Raw genomic sequence first — 18,632 nt, 5'->3', positions numbered from 1 at the left:
TCTTTATGGCTAAATCATACAGACCACCTGAGAAGCTGGGAGTGGGACTACGTTAATTTGTTTTTGAAAAGCTTAAGGAAAAAAGGAATGGTCGAAGTGTTTGCATTCACTAAATCTGTAAAAGGTATTTCACAGTTCAGAGTTCCTGTTACTTTGAATCCTTTCTAAAGGCTTGCACCTGGTCTGGACCCTTGAAAAATAAATCTAACTGCATGCTTGCTTTACTTTTAATGTTGCACTTCATGCCCCATCCTTGCACTTGTACAAACATTTGCTCAGCTGAGTCCTGAAGTAGCCTGGGGAAGCTGGTCTGGAGGGGTGACCTGTTGTTGTGTCAGGACCCTCTTTCCCAGTGCAGAGCCCAGCTCACTTATGAGGTGCCCAGCGCCAGCACTAGGGGAGTGATCACAAGCTGAAGAGCAAGATGTTCCCTTTGTACACCAGGAAACACTTATGTGCTGCTCAGGTGATGGTGTGCTGGCACAGTTTGTCCAGACAGGCTGTAGGGTCTTCTCTTCAGAGATGTTCAAAAGCTGCCTGGACATGATGCTAAGCACCCTGCTCTGAGTCTCCTTGTTTGGCTAGGGTTTGGAGCAGAAGAGCCCAGAGGTTCCTTCTGACCTCTACTACCCTGTGATTCTGTAAAAAAAAAACAAAACAAAACAAAAAAAAAAAAAACAAAACAAACAAACAAATGAAGAAATAGCAATATAAAATTGCATTTTGGGGAAGGAGATGTGGTATAACAGGGCAGGTGGCTGGATTGGCATAGGCTGGTATTAGCCAAAGCATCTAGAAAGAGCTGTTGAGTTTTTTTTCAACTGGGCTGGCATGGTAGTACATCTGTTGAAATTCTGGACTCATTAAAAATGGGAGTCTGAACAGAACAGCACACTGCATATATCACAGCTAAAGTTCATGAACTTGCTTTACAGTTAGAATTGGTCACAGTTCAGTTGTTACACAAGTGCATCATTGCTGTGGCTTTACAACATATTTTAAAGCTTTGATATAGAGCACTCCCTGTGATAATCAAGTTCTGCGGATGATATGGGGATTTATACATTTAAGGGAAATAGGATTTGATCCAAGCTGAGTGAATTTTTGGGAGGAATGAATATAAAGTGGTAGAGGCAAGCTGTCTGCCTCATTTAGATCCAGCGACAAAAATAGATGCTGCATTGGAATTAAATTGAGTTTTGTTTTTTTTTTTTAAAGTCACATTTAGCGTGAGATCTTTGTTGAACACCAGATTGCCTTTGTACAGCCCTGCACATATACAACCTGTTTCATCCACACAAGGAAAGCTGTGCATTCTTATCTGCACATTGCAGATGATACACGAATAAGGAGACCCAAAGTGAAAGCTGGTGACTTTAGCTAGCTTTACCATCTTAAAGAGACCTTTGAACTAGAGTGTCTGTTTTAATTACGATTTCAGGCTTTATTATTCTTCTCAAGATTTTTATCTTGGAAAATTACCTCCTGAAATTCCCATTAACTGTGCTTCTGCGTCATATCTAGAGTCCAGAGTCACCCTGTTCTTGTTTTTGTCACACTGTAATGCAGAAAGCAGACCAGGGAGCAGCATCTGAGGAAGGCCTAGTTTAATAGGTACGCTCAGAGCGCATCCCAGTATAACACCAGTGTGACCAGTCCCACACGAAATAGAGAGGTGGCAGTTATGTTTAAGGTAGCAGCCCTTTTGCCTCATAGTTAGAGCATGCAGTTAGAAAGCTGCAAGCTTGACTGGTGCCAAAAATCTCATAAAAAGCACACAATCTTCAGAAGTAGAGATGTTCAATTCCATTAAATTCTTCTGCTCCTTAGAAAAGGTTGTCCACAGTGCTGGACCTGGCACTGGTTGCTGCTTACATGATGGAGAGGACAAGAGCAAAGGCAGCTTGGCCTTTTAGCTGCCTTTACCTCAAAGTGCATTCCCATATCCATGTGGTGCAGGCAAAGCATGGATAACCACCGCGGGTCTGACTTTAGGAGGCATGCTGGTAAAATTTAGATTGTGTTATGACTACAGGCGTAAAGTTTTTGCCTGGACCTAACCTGAGTGGATTTGCTTGGTTAGCAGCAATACCAAGTCTTCTGACACCTGATTTCTGTTTGCCATAAAGTTGTGATACTTATGTTCCCTCAGCTCAGCTGGAAAAGCAAATTCAAAGAGTGCCTGAAGACTAAGTGCAATTATTTATTGGTTTTGAAACAGGTCTTATTCCAAAGTAGAAAGCAATGATGTATTATGTTATAGAAGTGATTAAAAAAGCCCAGTGTATAAAGTAATATGTTACTTTAAAAAGTTCGCTTTCACAGTATGGTTTTCATTCTGTTGGAGAGGTTTAATGAGACAAATATATGTTGTACTGTGGTCTGTCAGTACTCATAAGATAAAGTTTGTGGTCCTAACTTAAGGAGGAAGGAGATTTGTTTATATTTACAGATAAGAAGGGGTTAGCTACAATGTTTAAAGCTAAAAAGAAAAAAAAAAAGAATCTGACCTGAGGGAATAGAGCAGTTTTCCAGTGATATGCTCAGTGAGTGGATAAACGTGCTTTAATATTCTAGTCAGCAGATTTATTTCTATGGTTGACAGTTTAGCTGACTCCTGCAGTTAATAGCCTCTCTCTGTAGTACCCCCCAAAAAAAAAAAAAAAAAGGAAAATCCCCACACTACAAAACACAAGTTATTACATGAAAGGCTCTGCCAAGAAGTCACCCTGAGTAGAACTGAGATAATTTCTCGAGCATGCCGACGCAGCTGTCAGCTTGTCGCTTGTCCATTCTTGCTCCCAAGGCAGCAGGGAGTGGGGCACACGGAGCGCCTGCTGCTCTCTGCCCCTCCTCTCTGCACTACAGCCCTTCTGTTTCTGCAGCTTGAGGCAGCTCTGTGTGGTTCATCCTTTCCCCTGTGAAATTGCCCCTGACTTGGTAGATGTTTTCTTTCTGGGTTTTAGCAACTAGTCCTGAGGTGCAGGCTCTGTTCTTTGGTGCAAGGCAAGCTTGAGTGTTTCTGGGGCATTTGTCCCTGCTTGCTCAAGCTGTCTGATGATTGCCTCCACAGCTTGTTATTTCAAGCAAGACAGGGCTCTTTGGATATTGGAATAACTTAGCTGCCATATCTCTTAACTGTAAGTATCACGTTCGTTTAAAATTCACGACAACAGTGGTTGCTAATGAACGCTTAGAAATGCAGACGGGTGGATTATTTGTATTGAGCTCTTACATGTTCTCTCAAGCATGCGTTTGAGTGTAGACGTGTGGACAACTGCACTACAGAGCTTAAGGCCTGATTCTGCAACCGTCACGTGAGCGATGTTTGCTTACACGTGTAATCTCATTAGGACTAATTTAGTAAGTGGCAGCTGTACATTGAGGCCTGAGGCAGTGGGGCCTGGTGCTGGCTGTGATGGCTGTGCCATGGCCTGGCTGCTCCTTGCAGGGAGCCAGGATCAGGTGGGGTCTGTCCTGAAAACCGGTACTGGGTGCCTGTCTGCTTGCAGCCGGGGAGCTCTCCTGTGAAGGGGCCACTGGCAGCCTTGAACAGTTATGTTACTATGAAATCTTCTAGAAAGCTTCTGAAAATGACCCTAGTATGTGGGTTGCTCCAAAAGTAATGCTTCCTATTTATTTCCATGGAAACTGCAACTGATACAAAGAGCACAATAACACTATTTGATAGAACAGATTCGCAGCTATAAAAAGCTGTACTTCAACATTGTCACCACCGTGACCTATGCATTTTCACCAGCTACAAACCAGAGTCTTCATACCACACATAAAAATAACAAAGAAGTGGTTTGCTGTTGCAAACCGCCTCACATCCACTGTTTGGTTCTCCATAAACATTCAGCAAGTGTCAATTAATATCAGTGAGTACAATTTTTTTCTGTGTGGAGGAATTCAGTGAATTAGGAAGCATTACTTACAGAGCAGTAAGTTCTCTCTTCGCTCTCTCTCACCACTCTGTTGCTGGCAGGGCAGTGTGTTTTGCTTCATGTAAATTTCCAATATTCCATGATTAATTTCAGTGGAAAATTTTGGAATGTATAAAATGTTACCAAAGGAGAGAAAAAGATCCAATGCATGCTAGAAAACCAAGCATTTATTGTGCCACAGAGCTGCGTGATGTGGATGTTGAACTAAGCAGACAAGTTATACCTTAATCCTGGTTTTCCACAGTAATACCATGTCAAATGAATTAATGAGGTATCAGTGCTGTGCCTTCTGTTCACCCAGGTGATTTGTGTCTCGAATTCTCATGTAACAATATAGTTTCAGATTGTCTGTAAAGCTGTAAATCACTTGGATACGCAAAGTTTGCTACTGTGTGTTATCAGCTCAGGGTCAAATGGAATTACATGTGAGTTCTTGGTGTAAAATGAAGAGATCTATGTGGGATTGAGTGGCCTTGATGGTATTTTGTACCCATGGCCTCACTGCATGCCACAGAGGCCAATAAGGTTTTATGTGGAGAGCTTGAGCTATTAAGCTGGAGCCTGATCTTTGGACCTTACCCTATGGAATTATTGCCAAAACATTGTAAAACATAAGAATTAGCAAAGCTCAGTAAGCTGTAGAGTAGTGCAGAATTCAGTGTTCGTGGGTCAGTATTTTGATGCAGGATTGCACTCAGCTCCATTGTCTGTAAATTCCCCTTTTGGAAGTCGGAACTGTGACTAGGTCTTGTGTTGCTGGTGAGAAGCAGAGCATCTTTAGTAAGCTGCTGTCTTACACTAGGATTTAGCAAACTGCATTAATGAAACAGAGCAGACATACGAGGGGTTGGTTAAATGGCAGCAACACAGATACTGTGGTATGGGCACTGACAGCACTAACACATTTTTTTTCTGTCACACATCCCCTGAATCTACCATACTCACTGTAACAGTAATGGAAAACCTTTAAAAGTCTTTAGACCACATTTCTCAAACACTTTCTTTATGCCTAACTAAAACTCACCCTGTGAACAGCAAAACTCTCTTCAGGCAAAATTTCCATCTCTAAGAAGAGTTAACTTAGCCATGTAAGTGAGGAAAAATTATTTTATAACGTGACTAAATCCATTTTTAAGCAATAATTATAATATAGAATAAGTTTTGAAATAATATATCACCAGTACAGAATGAAAAGGACAAAGAACTATTTTATGACTTTAGTTAGAGAAGCACTTGAAAGGCAGCAGGAGATGGTACACAGTACCTCTCCATGGTTATCCCCAGGAGCTGATGAAGGGGAAGTGGTGAGGGCATAGTTTGGCTGTTGTGCTGGGGCACTACCCAGTGCTTCCATCTATTGCAGTCACTCAGCCACAGAGAGGCATTTTCCTACTTTTTGCAGGCAAGTGGCAGCTGTTGAGGGAAGAAAACTATTTCATTTGGGACACAGTAATACTGTTTCACTGTTCAGATCAGATACGCTCTAAGTAATGCAGCACATAGAGCATGCATTGAACTATCTGTGCATATGCTGCTGAGTTGATCTCAAGCAAGTGCATCCCCAGGAATCAGTGTTTGTGTCCTGCCTGATGCAGTCTCCTGTATTTTGCTTCAGCAATTTTTAGGCAGAGATTTTTAGGCTGTGCACATTTTTGTGTACTGAATAGCATGGATATATCAGCCTTGACATGAGGTTTGAGAGTGTGTATATCCATGGCTCAGTTAGCACTCATGTACTGGTGCATTCTTAGAACTGAATGTTATTAATAACTGAAGCTGCCTGTCTCCTTTTTTTCTTTCTTTTCTTTCTTTTTTTTTTTTTTTTTTTTTTTTTAACCTATTCAGACATCTCTGAAATAACACGAATATTTGTAGGAAGTTTTTCACTAACTCTGTCTAGTGTTCTTCCCTGCTTGGATAGTTGGGTTGCGGTATTGCTCCTCTGGGAAAAAAGATCCATGTCTGGAAGTTTTCATAATGTACTTCTTCCTAATATATATATTTTTAAAGTGTGTGTATATATGTATATATATAAAACCTTTTGCTGAAAAATCCAAAGTTAATTGCTTACAGAGGACCATGTGAGACTTAAGGAGGCACTCAGATCAGGTGTGTTCTTCTCATCTAGAACACTTTTCAGACAGAAGTTACGAGATTTGGTCTGACAGTGGCAGTAGCATTGCTTGGGTGCAGTGGCTGACCTCCTGTTGGGCTGTTACAAAGTGAAGTTACAGATACCTGCCTGAAACCTCTGCAGAAGTATAGCTGGCCTCAGGCGCTGTCTAGAACTGTGACATGTGCTGTGACAGTAAACAAACAAAAAAAACCAGTTCCTTGGGACTGGTCACCTTTCTCTGGGTGAGTTTCAGCAATTTGAGCAATTCTCTTGACTTCTGCAGCCACATCACTGCAGTGGCTTCTGATATTACTTGGGTATTGCATTGTGAACCAACAAAGATTCTGAGCTTGATTAAAAGCTACTGTTTTATTGTCATTTCGCTTACTGAACTTGCTGTGGACTTTTGAAGCCTTTGGTTCTGTCTTCTTCAAAAGTTCAGGGAGTTCTTTTCAGACCTCCTGAAGTGCACTATTCATCGTCTTCATCTCCTTAGTCAGAAGAATAAGTAAAGCTAAGCAGCTGATACCAGAGCATGCATCTGTTGCACTTCATAAAGCCTGCGGTTCTTGAGGCGTTCATCCAGTGATTGCCTGGTGTTGGAGGAGCCACAGAAGCGGTTGGTCAGGGCCCAAGGCCTCATCCCAGAAGTGGAAGGAAAACTAAATTCACTCCTATGTACATTTTGTGTTGCCTTTGTGTTGGTTTGAAGTGATGAGTGACTGATCTGAAGGCAAAACTTGCAGTGCCGAAGTCGACAATTTGGGCATTAACCTCTACTGCAATTTGACACAAATTTTCATGCTGTTCCATTTTGCCCCAGCCTGCTTATTGCTGCTGGTTGTAGCTCACACCAACAAACTGGCCCATCGGGGTGCTTGTCTTTGTGAGCTTTGTGTGCTGGATTTGCCTGGATCCAGTGCCAGATCTGGAGTGGCGGGGGAGAAATTTGTTTTCCTGTGGTTGCTGGCATCCTTTTCTCAGCCCCCTCTGAGGCCCAGCAGCTGTTTGCCAGATGCGTGCGGTGCCGGTGCGCTCACACGTGTGGGACTGGTAAGCAGGCTTGCTGACTGAGCTATCAGAATTCATGTGGGTCTCAGAACCCACCGCTGCCAGCTTAGGGCCTTGAACTGAGAGAATGATGGGTTTGTACCCTTTTTGATCTCATGCAGAAGCATGCAACAGGCCGGGACTTGCGTCTGGCTCTGATGGAAACAGCTAATACTGTCAGTTGCATACTCTTACTGTTGATATGTGTGTGCATATGAAAAGGAGTCCGTGTTGATTAAACGATTGCAGAGCTGTGGTTGCTCGAGGTCAGTTAAACTATCCCCATGGAGTCCTACAGAACCCAGTTTTAAAAACGTCTGATATAACCTAGGAAACATGCTGAAGTTGCAAGTCGTAACTCCAGTTAATCATTTGACAAGCCAAAGCCTCTATAAAATGTTTCCCTCAGTATAAACACTGCATATTTTCCATTTTAAGGAGTACTAAAGAGATCACGTTAGGGGGACAAATAGTACAGTCTCAGAATATCTTTCCCCAGCAAGTAATGACAAAAGCACTTTGTGTCAGCCTATATATTGTGCAGAAATCTCAGTTCCTTGGATAGAAATCTAACAAATGATTTTCTTTTTTGCATTCCTCATCTTTCAGCAGATTCACATATCTGTCTCTGAAAGTGTAAAGCTAACAGTTTGACTGGGCTGATGAATTTGGTTGCCACATCTTGAACGTTTAATTTTTCCTTATGTTGTGGCGTCTGTTCTTCTTTAGCACAGTCACAATGAATATCAATTAGGAGTTGGGAGAACAGTTACAGAAGACTTGGATGGGGGGGGATAAGGGTGCTGACTATGATTTTGGCCATTTGAGTGGAGATGCATGTTTGCTCTGAATTCTTTCTGAACTTTGAAAATTCTTTGGTTATAAACTATGTATGCTTTGTGTCGACAAGAGATTTTAAAATCCCTGTGCTTTGCATTCCTCTTCACAAAATCACAGTAAATGGTCTGTTCTGTAGGCACGAAGACAAGATGAGTGGTCAGTGCCAAAGTTACTTAGCAGATGGTGCTTGAGTAGTGAGTAACATCATCATTTCGAGTGCAAGGCACATAATGGGTGTCTACCGGCCTGGCAAATGAGACCCTGGTTTTACTTGCATGCTACTGTCTCCTATCCTGCAAGATGCTGCCATCTGTCAAGATACTGAGCCAGACCTCGCTTAAAACCAACAAATAAATCAATTTCCATCTTCAAATCTTTCGCCATCTCTTATTTGAATAAAAGCCACATGTATACATGCTATGCATGGGCATACATGTATAAATAAAGAGAGGGAGGCTGAATATAGATTAAAGATATGAGAAATGCAACTCTGTTTTATTGCTTGGGATGGACAGTGCTAATGCATGGCAACCTCTTTCAGTAAAACAATATATTTTTGAGTGTTAACAGTAAATGCTCTGCTAATACATTGATTTCCTCTTTCCCTGTCTTTTGTGTCAGAGTGTGACAAGCTGCGGAGAGATGGCTATCGGAGCTCTCAGTATTACTCTCAGGGCCCCACCTTCTCCTCGTCCTCCAGTGCAATCTGTGGAAGTTACCAGGATGATTATGAAGAAATTGAACAAAAGGTAATGGTGAAAAGTGCTGGAATGAATATACGCCTGCTACAGTTTAATTGCCTGCAATACTGCTCCTCTGTCTTCATCTTTGCCTGTTGTGTCTGTGGGCTCCGAAGACAAGCTGTGGCTAACTTTGGTGCTTCAGTGCTGTGAGCTAAGATAGACAGAAAAGGTACTCTGGAGCCTGGTTATCCAAACCTGAAGTGCTGGAGCTCCTGGGATTTTCAAGACAGATATTCTAGAATACTTTGCCCCAAAATGTTGCTTATGAATAGTTACTTGTAAAGTTTGGTTTTTTGAAGTGTTACTAAGCCATATGCACTTTTGTAGCACAGACCAAATAATCCTGTCTGTATACCTAGTGTGCAAATCCTTAGAACTCAGTTTAAAGTGTACAGTGGTTTGAGTGCTGTTTTCCATGCTTTCAAATCACATACTAAAAGTTATTATAGAACATATACAGTCCCTCACCCAGTATTTGATTGTTTTATGTCTGCGTATTGGCAGGGGATGTTGCTGCACCCAACTGAGTTCTTTGTGATATGTATTGGCAGCAAACAGCAAATGTAAAACAATGACAATTTGCAAAACCTTACTGAAATCAGTGGAATTATGATTTGCACTCGTGTCAGCATTAACTGTTTGAAAAAAATTTAGTGCAGCTAGTTATGCTTCAGGGAAAGGATAGCACTTCAATTTCAAATTAGAATAGTTTCCCTTAGATATTTTTGGCTGTAGGCATGATTCAAAGCTGATGAAAAAGTGGTCAAAATGACAGTATAAGGTGTCAATGATTATCTCAGAACTTAAACCATAACCATGACACTCTTTTGCAGCTCTGTACTCCCTTACAAAGTGCAACATACTCCATGTTGTAAAACTAGTGCTTTATGATGACCTTTGACCAGCATCATTTTATTTGGCTTTACATTACATAATGACATAAAATTTTACTAATTTTTTAAAAATGAGCACTTAACAGGTCACTGAACTTGAATTATAGTCCCACTGGTAAAATACAGAATACTTCTGATAACTTATGCCTTGAGACAGTCATTTTTCAGATGTTAGCATAGTTCTTCAGTAACAGTGTGAAGCTGAGGTCACCAAATCCCATGATTCAGAACGTGAACTCCTTACCGGTAGATGAAAGCTTTGTGGCTTTGTTGTCTATTCAGAGCAAGGAAGCCAACATTTAAATTCTGTGCATGCAGCACCAGCTGAAATTTGAGAATAACAGAATAATCATAGATGAATGAATAGCTATTTACTGCTTGTGAATTTACTTCTAAGTTGACCTATTTGCTGTGTTTGATAAAACCTCTGTTTTACTGCATGGAGCTTTCACAAAGGAAGCTGTCTTTCCACACTCATTTTTATCTACTAAAAAAAAAAAAAAAAAAAAATAGACAAATATTCCACTTGTCTGTCTTCACTGGAGACATAATGTGAAAACATGGCTTAGATCACACAAGAGAAGACCTACATCCACAAATATTCTTTTGTGGAGGTGAGTGTCAGTTACCACAGGGTGATATTCATACTACAAAGCACGCAGTTCTTAAAAGATGTTTAAGTGTTATTGTTTCAAAGCAAAGCCCGTAGGGTAAAACAGGCTAGTTAGCCCAACCCAAAAAGCAAGCAGACAGAAGGAGAAAACATGGGAACTTGACATGCCTTGAGTGTTAGTTTATATAAAGCAAAGTTCTTGGAACTACCCTTTTACTCTTAGCTTGATTCATGTAAGCTGCATTAATGGAGCGCAATCCAATCCCCATTTCAGTGTATTTCTGCTGATCCTAATTGAGTTTGTTGGTGATTAAATTGGTTTGCCTGGATTTTACATCTCAGTACTGTAACCAGTGTCCTCCTTTGTCACCTCTTACATGCCACCATTGGTGACACTACTTGAAAAGTGTTGCTGTCCTTCAGTACTGGTCTGTTTTCCTCGTGTCAGGGATATACTGAGATGTCACTTTCAAACACTGGTTCCTTTACGTTTTGAAATATATACATTGTATATTTTAAGTGTATTTGTCTTTTGTGTGTGTGTGTTTATTTTTTCTCCCCTCATTCTTCTTTCCTTGCCTTTTTATCACTCATTTTCTTTCTTTCTTTTTGTCTCACTCAACAGTCTAGTCTGTTAGACTGCATCTCTCAGTCTTGCATTAGCGCCTGCTGTAACTTGGTTCCCCGGAGCAACAAGGTACTTTGTCCACAAGTGGGACCATCCAGCTGTCTCATTTGCAGCTTGATGTTACTTGTAGCATTTAGCACATAAGCAATCTTTACATTCTGCCCTTAGCCTTCAGTTGTTATCTGCTTCTGTTCTCTGTTAAAAATTGATTAAATGTAGAAAAACCAACTGCTCAACAGAAAAATGCCATGCCAAGTTTTGTTTCCTGCATTTTTCCTCATTATTCCCTTTTTGTCTACAGTCCAATATCTTTTAGTTGCTTTTAATTTCTTTTGGTCTATTAACATTTGCCTCCTTTGAAACTCCTTCCCCAATGAACACTGTGTTTTATTTATTTGGCTGTGTGGTTGTTTTTTTAATTAGCCAAGGAAAAAGTTTCCTAATTGGAGTAACATAGCTTTTAAATGATGAACGTGAGCTATAGAGAGTACTAGCTGGCAGGCATGTGCTGTATCATGTCTTTATTCCATCTATGAAAAATCTCATGGTATTTTTCCCTAGATACTGTTACTTGAGTTATGAAATTTGTTTTGATAGTCTTCTAATTCTGGTTAACAAAACAGCTCCTTTGCTTATTTATGGGGCAAAAAAAAAGTGTACTTTTGACACTGTGTTCACCCAAACCAAATTGTTTCTTTAATATCTGCAAGAAATTGTTTAGAATGTACAATGAAAACAAATGCATTAACTGTATTGGTTTGAGGGACTTGAAGTGATGTGATGTAAAAATTTGGCTTAGTTTTGAGAGGGGCTGAAGAAGCGGGTGTTCAGGTTGGAAGTGTGAATGTCTATGAGCCTTGCTGTTGCTGGCATACCTGGAGGTGCCTCCAGACTGTGATGCCCTCAACTGGTTCCCCCACCCCTTGGCTGTGATTATGAGTGAGTACACATGTAATCAGCATAGGTATTTTATACTGCTTTGCATTTTTTTTTAATGCTGATCAGTTTGCTGGATTGACTGTATAATCAGTGAATATTAAGATGTTATAATTACAAAATAAACAAGAGAGTTAGGCAAAGTAGATTATGATAACAAAAAGAGAACAGATAGAAAGCTTACCCGTATCCTGGGCTCACTTACAAAACTCCAGCAGAGTGGGTCTTCAGAAGAGATCCTTCTCTACTAGTAGTCAGCTCTTAAATGGGTCTAGGAGAGGTGGAGCCAGGCTCCACCCCTTCCAGCAGCACATGTGAATTGCCTTCACCTATGCTGCTGTGGCTGACTCATTGCTTGCCTCAGGTGATCAATCAGAGGTTCAGGCCGTGACTCAGCAGTTCCCATACAGTTGAGACAGCAGTTCAAAGAAGAAAACGTGTTTGTGAGAAAAAGAACTCAAAGCCATCAAAGGCTGGAGAAGAAATAGGGTGTTGAGAGAGATGAATAGATGACTCAATTGCTTTGGCTCTCATCCACAGCAGCATAGAATTTTTTCTCAGCTTTGTTTTTCAAAAAATTTCTAATTTTGAGAATGGTTGTGATGGACAGTGAGGTAAATGACATGCCTACAAGTTTTAAGGTCCTTTGCTTAAAAGTAAGACTTGTATGGATTGTTTTTGCTTCTAGAGGTCCTGTCTTTTCAGACAGTGTAGTACAAACCATTGCAATATACAGAGGCTAAGAATAAATAGGAACCTGGGGCAGGACATGCTGTGAGATGCGCAGCGTGGCATCACTTGTCAGCTGGGACCTCTGAAGCAGCATGAGTGTGCTCAGGCAATGAAGCTGTTATGTGTCGCAGTGCCTGAGTGGACAGGGGACAAGAAGTCAGCAAGGCAGTGAAGGGGCTCTAGCTTTGTGAACCAAGTAGCTCCCCTCTGACTGTGGTGTATTCTTGAGCCGTTCTGTCCTGCATTCTCATTTCAGCTTCACCTTAGAAAGTTCAGGCTTTTTCCCCTCTAGAGCATGTTTATGAAAAGACAGCAAGGTCCAGTGTTCCGGACCTCCCTTCTTCCCTGATCCATTAAAGTGCACCAATCCAATGGATTTCTTAGAGGAGGTGGGTGTAGCATCCCACTTGGAAACTGCGTAAAAATTTGATCATGTAAATCAAACCATAACATTGTTTTGAGTAGGAGATGCTTTAAAAATGAGAGGGGTGCAAACTGTTCTGTTAAAAGCAGTGTTTATGCTGAGATTTGCTGAGCAGATAGTGTGATCTCAAAACACTGTCCAGTGCTATTTCTCGTATAGCAAACCTCACTTCAAAAGACATTTCTGTTTGTACAGCAGCAATCTGTTGAATCTTCCTGCAAAGTTCTGTATTGTAAATCTGGGTGCATTTTCTAAAAATATGTAACTTTCACAAAGGCACATAAAGTATAAAATATTTTTTTTCCTCTCTTCTCTAATTTTGTCATAACTAGAAAATTAGATAAGAAATTTGTGTGAAGAAAGTTGAAAAATGAGCTACTTTCTACTCTGCACAGGACAGTTAAGTATGGCTTTTGACCTGTGCTGCCCTCTTTGAAAGAATCTTTACATCAAAAAGCAAGTAAACGTACCACTATCACTGTGAGTACTTTGGGAGAAGGTATTTGAGTAGAGATAGTCATGCTTATCCAGAAACCACAGAAACCGTATCTGCAGATGAAACACTAACACTCCTTCCCACACTCAAAACCAGCAGCTCTCCTACTGAACTCTTTTTGCAGAAATATACACCACTGTCCAAAAGCAGACATCTTTCCTGAAGCAGTGCTTGGTCACAGCTGCACAACTGAGTTATCAATTGCTTTTCATTCATTATGTACTTACTGTACCAATCAGTTTCTGTCCTCTTTCCTCTGTCCTTCCTCAGTTTTCTGGCCTTTTAATTCTGTAAAATTTCTGATGGTTATTCCATGCTTTTTTGTATAACTAGGATTCCCTCGTAGTCAGTGCTTCAGTCCCCCAGTTTTTCTTTTAGTATTCTGTAACAGAAGTGTCCTGCTTTTCTGTTGGGGAAGGAAGGGTAGCTTTGTAACCCGTATCTCTGTCACCTGACATTTTGGAGTAGCCCCTGGTGACTGTGACTGACAGCTGAGACCTGGCATTGCACTGGCACTGTCTGAACGTGACTGTCACTGGTGTTGATGCTGTCACCCAAAGCAGAGCATCCACAGGTGGCTGCAGCTCAGACTTGCCACACAAACTGCAAAGCCAGCCTTGCAGTGCCTTCCTTGCTGTGCTGATGCAGACATAGCTATTTGTGCAAGAGGGAAGATGATATTTCTCCTCTCCATCCTCTGATTAGTCCTTTGAGTGCTTACACGCACACCTCTAACACCGGTGATGCCCCATGTGGGCTACCACACAGATCTGGGTTGCAGTGCCTTTTTTACTCTGAGCTGTTGTGGAACAAACTGGAGGAGGCACAGTCTGGAGGCAGCTTTCCCATCTGCAGTGGCGTTTCTCTCTCACATTGCTCGAGCTAGTGGAGGTTTTTATAAATGTGAGTGATTTGAAATGGGAAAGCACTTCCATTTGTGTGTAAGTAGTTAAGTGTGCCTGCACCGTGTACATTTATAAACAGTGTATGCGCACAGACACACATAAAAAAAAGTAACATTCGCATTATGTTTGTGTATTATTATTGTTACCTGAAGGGATTCCATATATATATATATATATATATATATATATATATTATAGGGATTCCATATATATATATATTTAATTTACTTTTTGCCTGGAATCTGCTTTGATTTATTGATCTGTAATGAGATGTTGGGTCCAGTCTGAAAGAACTGACTGTGCGCAGTGGTATGAATAAATGGTTATTTATAAACAGTGGGAACTTCTCATGATGACAAGGAGAAAATTAAAATCAGGAATGATAAACAGTGGTTGCAGCGTGGTGTTTCGTCATGCCTTTGTGTGCCAGTTAGCTTCAAGAGAGAGCAAATCACCTAGACAATAATGACAGAGAAAGTCCATCTGTTTCAAACAGCAGTTACACCTCTCTCAAGCAGCCAGGGAATAACTGTGAGGAGACTAGCAATCCAGTGCCAGCAGCCCCATTTTGGGTAATGTTCTGCAAGCAGTGGGAGAAACAAAGAGAAAGTGGTAGTAAGGAACCTGGTTTGGGGGCAGAGGGCAGATTCCACCTTGCAGAGCAGCCAGGGCAACCAGCTCTGAAATGGGCGTGATAAACAGCTTCAGAGGTCTCTGCTGTCCCTACAGCCTCCACACTCAGAAGTGTTTGTCCTCTTCCTTGTTGTATCCATAGGCAGGAGGAAGAGGAGCTTCTTTTTCCTCCAAGTCCTTCTTCCTCTACTGTTCTTGGGATAACCTGAGGTCCCTTGCAGTGAAAACAGATTTGCTCCCCTAAAGGAAATGTCTTTTTTGGCATTATAAGTTTGGCTGGTGGAAGGATTTGTACAAGCTGTTGCAACCTCTTTTCTGATGCAGAAAGGTTTTATTCATTTATTTGAAGAAAAATATCCATCATAGATGTGATATCTAACACTTTTGCTAAGGAACAACTTTAAAAATGGCCACTGTATGTATACTAATACTTTTAACCACTTCATCCTTTAAAAACAAGCAAAGCTTGAATTTCTCCAAAGCCAACACTTTTCCACACTGATCCCTGGCTGATGGTTTCGTCAAGTGTATTGGCTGAATCATTTACAGAGCTCTCCCCAAATGTGTCTCTTCCTAATAGATGTCTTCCTTACCCACCTCATAGCTTAGTATAGCTACATCATAGCAGAGCTCAACCTCATCTTCCCAATGGGACACTGTGGAGAAGAGAGGAAGGGGAGGTAAAGCTCTATCCATTATTTCTAAAAGTGAGAGGGGTTGGTTGCTGAAGGAACAATGTAAACGTGTAAGATAATTATTTACTGTGCTTTGCTCCTCTTTCATTTATATGGTTCTAAACCTGATCAGATGTCATGGGTAAATCCAGTCTAGAGTTGTTTTTCCTCTGTTTTGTTTTTATTTTTTGGTTGCTGTTGGATTTTTGGCGGTTGTTGGTTTTTCATTTGTTTTAAAAAGTTACTTGTAAATTAGTGTGTGTTATTTGTGAGGGTGTATCCACAAGCCATCATGCTGACTGCAGCAGCAGTACCTTAATACTTATTCCTCTGTTTTTCTAGTAGAGAACTAACACTGTTTCATGTATGTCTATTTGCAGTGTTCTGTCTCTTCCCCAGAAGAAGAAAAGCTTATCACCATCAAAAGGCCTAAAACTCCAGTTTCAAGTGAGTTATCAGATATCAACACACAAACCAACTGGACTAAGTCGCTTCCACTGCCAACACCAGAAGAGAAGATGAGACAGCAAGCACAGGCAGTCCAAACAGATGTGGTTCCTATTAATGTGACTGGTAGGCTTTTCACTTTAGAAATTGTATTATGCTGGTTAGGGAAGGGAGGGATTATAGGAGACCCATTAGGTGGTATTTTAACACTCAAATGTTCTGTATTTGATGCATGAATTTGAAATTACTTCTTGCACCTTTCTGTGAAAACAATATTTTGCATTTAATAGTCTTTGTCTGCACTTAATGAGAAAAACTCGAAATTCCTTAAAATGAACATTAACGAAGTTAGTCTACACAATGTGGGCTTGAAACAAAATTAGATATTCATTAAATACAAAATGATTGACAAATTACTGTTACCGTAGGCTTCACTAAAGATAAATAATGGAAAATCATGTTTTGTAAAATATTAATGATATTCAGGATTTTCTTCTAGGATCTTTATTTAAGGAAGGTTATCAGAGACTTCTGTATCTTGAAAACTAAATGTTACAAAATTGAGAAGAAAATTCTTGAGCCTCATTTTCATCAGAAATAAGAGTTTTAGATGTCGAGGAGAGTAGGGAAAGAACAGAAGGTTAATGAGGCTGTCCTCAATTGAGACTCTTGGTATGACAATCAACTTACATGACAGTAGCCCACATTTTCTGCATGCAAGCTGTATATTGATTCTCCATTTTCAAAGTGCTCTTTGGTTTCACTGTTGCAGAATTCCTACTCAGTGAAACTTAAATTACAATGAAGTCTAATGTTGCATAGATATTTTGATGTGTGTAAATAGAATTTGTATGAAAGATTGAATAATCACTTTGATTTAATAATCTCTCTGTCTCTGTACAGTATCAACATTGTTTATTATTAGTTAATTCAAATAATTGACCATTTGCCTGCCAAAACTGGGATGATATTCAATATCCAATTTAATTCAAATGCCATATGGCATTCTCTGGCTCCATGCTCACTCTACAATCAATAACTTGCTATGTTCAGTTTTGTTTTGAAAGTAAGTTAGGAAATCTCTTTTTCTATGTGATTATCTTTTCTTTTTTTTTTTTTTTCCCACAAGTATTTTTATAAATTATTGTTTTGTTAGCAGCGGAGCACTACTTCTCGTACTAAGGTGTATGATTAAGTTTTAAGATGTAGTTTAAGGCCAGTGATAAACATCAGAGAGCTCTGAAAAATCAGTAAGAAATGTTTCCTTAAGTAGACAGTAGGAAATACTTGAGAGCAGTGGAAGATTATGAACACTCCACCTCTGGAAAATGAATAGAAGGAAAACATGCAGTGCTGAAATGTAACTAGAGTTGTTTGTGTTATCTAGGAAATGTAGGATACGGGTGTAGAAGGCAGAGTTGTGGGAAGAGTGAATTATCAGACATAATCAATGAACTTTCAGCATGGTTTTGATGTAGCAACAGCAGGAAGACGGTTTACTTTACAGAGTGGGTAATCTGCCATTTCATTTAATGACCCTGTGTAATGAAAATACACGGGTGAAGTAAATAGATGGAAAGAAAAATGGGGTAAAAGAGATCTGTCCTGAATTTAATTCAGTGTCACAGGAAACATTCAGGAAACATGAATGCATTAGCATAAGTTACACTTACAATTTCAACCAGATTAATTCAAATGTTGTGGCAAGCCTTGTGCCCCTTGCATGAGTTGGCTTGACCCCAGCAAGTGCAGCAGTTCTCAACTTTTCTGGTGAAAATAGTACACGTTTATTACACTTCCTGGAATGTGTTGTGTGGCATTCATTCCTTAAAATCAGGATAGTAGGAAGGCATACAAAGCAAGGATGGGGAAGGAAGACTATTCTTTCAGTATGAGAGCTGGTCTCTGGAAACCAGTTTCCTTTTGCCTTGAAATAGCTGTATTGCTGCTTTGCATCAAGACAAGTGACAAAAACAGACTGAGCCCCACACACATACAAAAAAAGCTGCTGTCCTTGTTCCCCTTTAAAAAGTTGCAATCTGCTCCCCTCCTCTGCCCTCCCACACTGTGAGTAGTTGTATTTTGTGAAGTTCCTTATGTTACTATGTGAGGCAGGAAAAAAAAAAAAAAAAAAAAAGACGAAAAATTCTGTGCTGTTTGTTAAATGTGCTGAGGAACAAACCATAGCTGGTTTTGTTTTGATTCGGCTTTTTCCTTTGCTTGCTCTTTTTCTTACTCTCCCAGAAGAGAGGTCAAAACATTTCCATTTATTACTCCTGGCATTAAATAAAACGTGAAGAAGAGGTGACAGCATTTTCAGCAGACCATTAGCAGCAGACCATACAAATGCTCCGCTACTTCAGCTTCTGGGGCTCCTTGCTAAGCAGATTGCAGCTAATGCAGGGGTAGTAAAAGTCTTTTGGACAGCCTGAAGGTGCAGGAGCATTGCATTAGGCTGACAAGCTGCTGACTAGACATTCAATTTGTAGGATGTTTCAGTCTTTGAGGGTGGCTGGGCTGAGCTTATTCTGGCCTGAAGGAGTTGGGCTGAATTT

General features: G+C 40.4%; 1 protein-coding gene across 9 annotated transcripts in view; it reads left to right on the top strand.

Annotated features, from left to right (window-relative positions):
• The window catches only part of NHSL1 (NHS like 1), a 163,804-nt gene that overhangs the window by 122,254 nt on the left and 22,918 nt on the right, over positions 1-18,632 (top strand). For all 9 annotated transcript variants that reach the window (XM_052674475.1, XM_052674467.1, XM_052674459.1 and 6 more), the window contains exons 3-4: positions 8,575-8,702; positions 16,011-16,203. In XM_052674475.1, coding sequence (XP_052530435.1) covers positions 8,575-8,702; positions 16,011-16,203 — 321 coding nt within the window. The remainder of the gene's footprint in view (positions 1-8,574; positions 8,703-16,010; positions 16,204-18,632) is intronic.

Source organism: Tympanuchus pallidicinctus, unplaced genomic scaffold (assembly GCF_026119805.1).
Source record: "Tympanuchus pallidicinctus isolate F22 unplaced genomic scaffold, pur_lepc_1.0 scaffold1, whole genome shotgun sequence".
Taxonomy (NCBI): Eukaryota; Metazoa; Chordata; class Aves; order Galliformes; family Phasianidae; genus Tympanuchus; species Tympanuchus pallidicinctus.
Note: the sequence above shows the minus strand (reverse complement) of the source record. Positions and strands in the feature narration are given on the sequence as shown.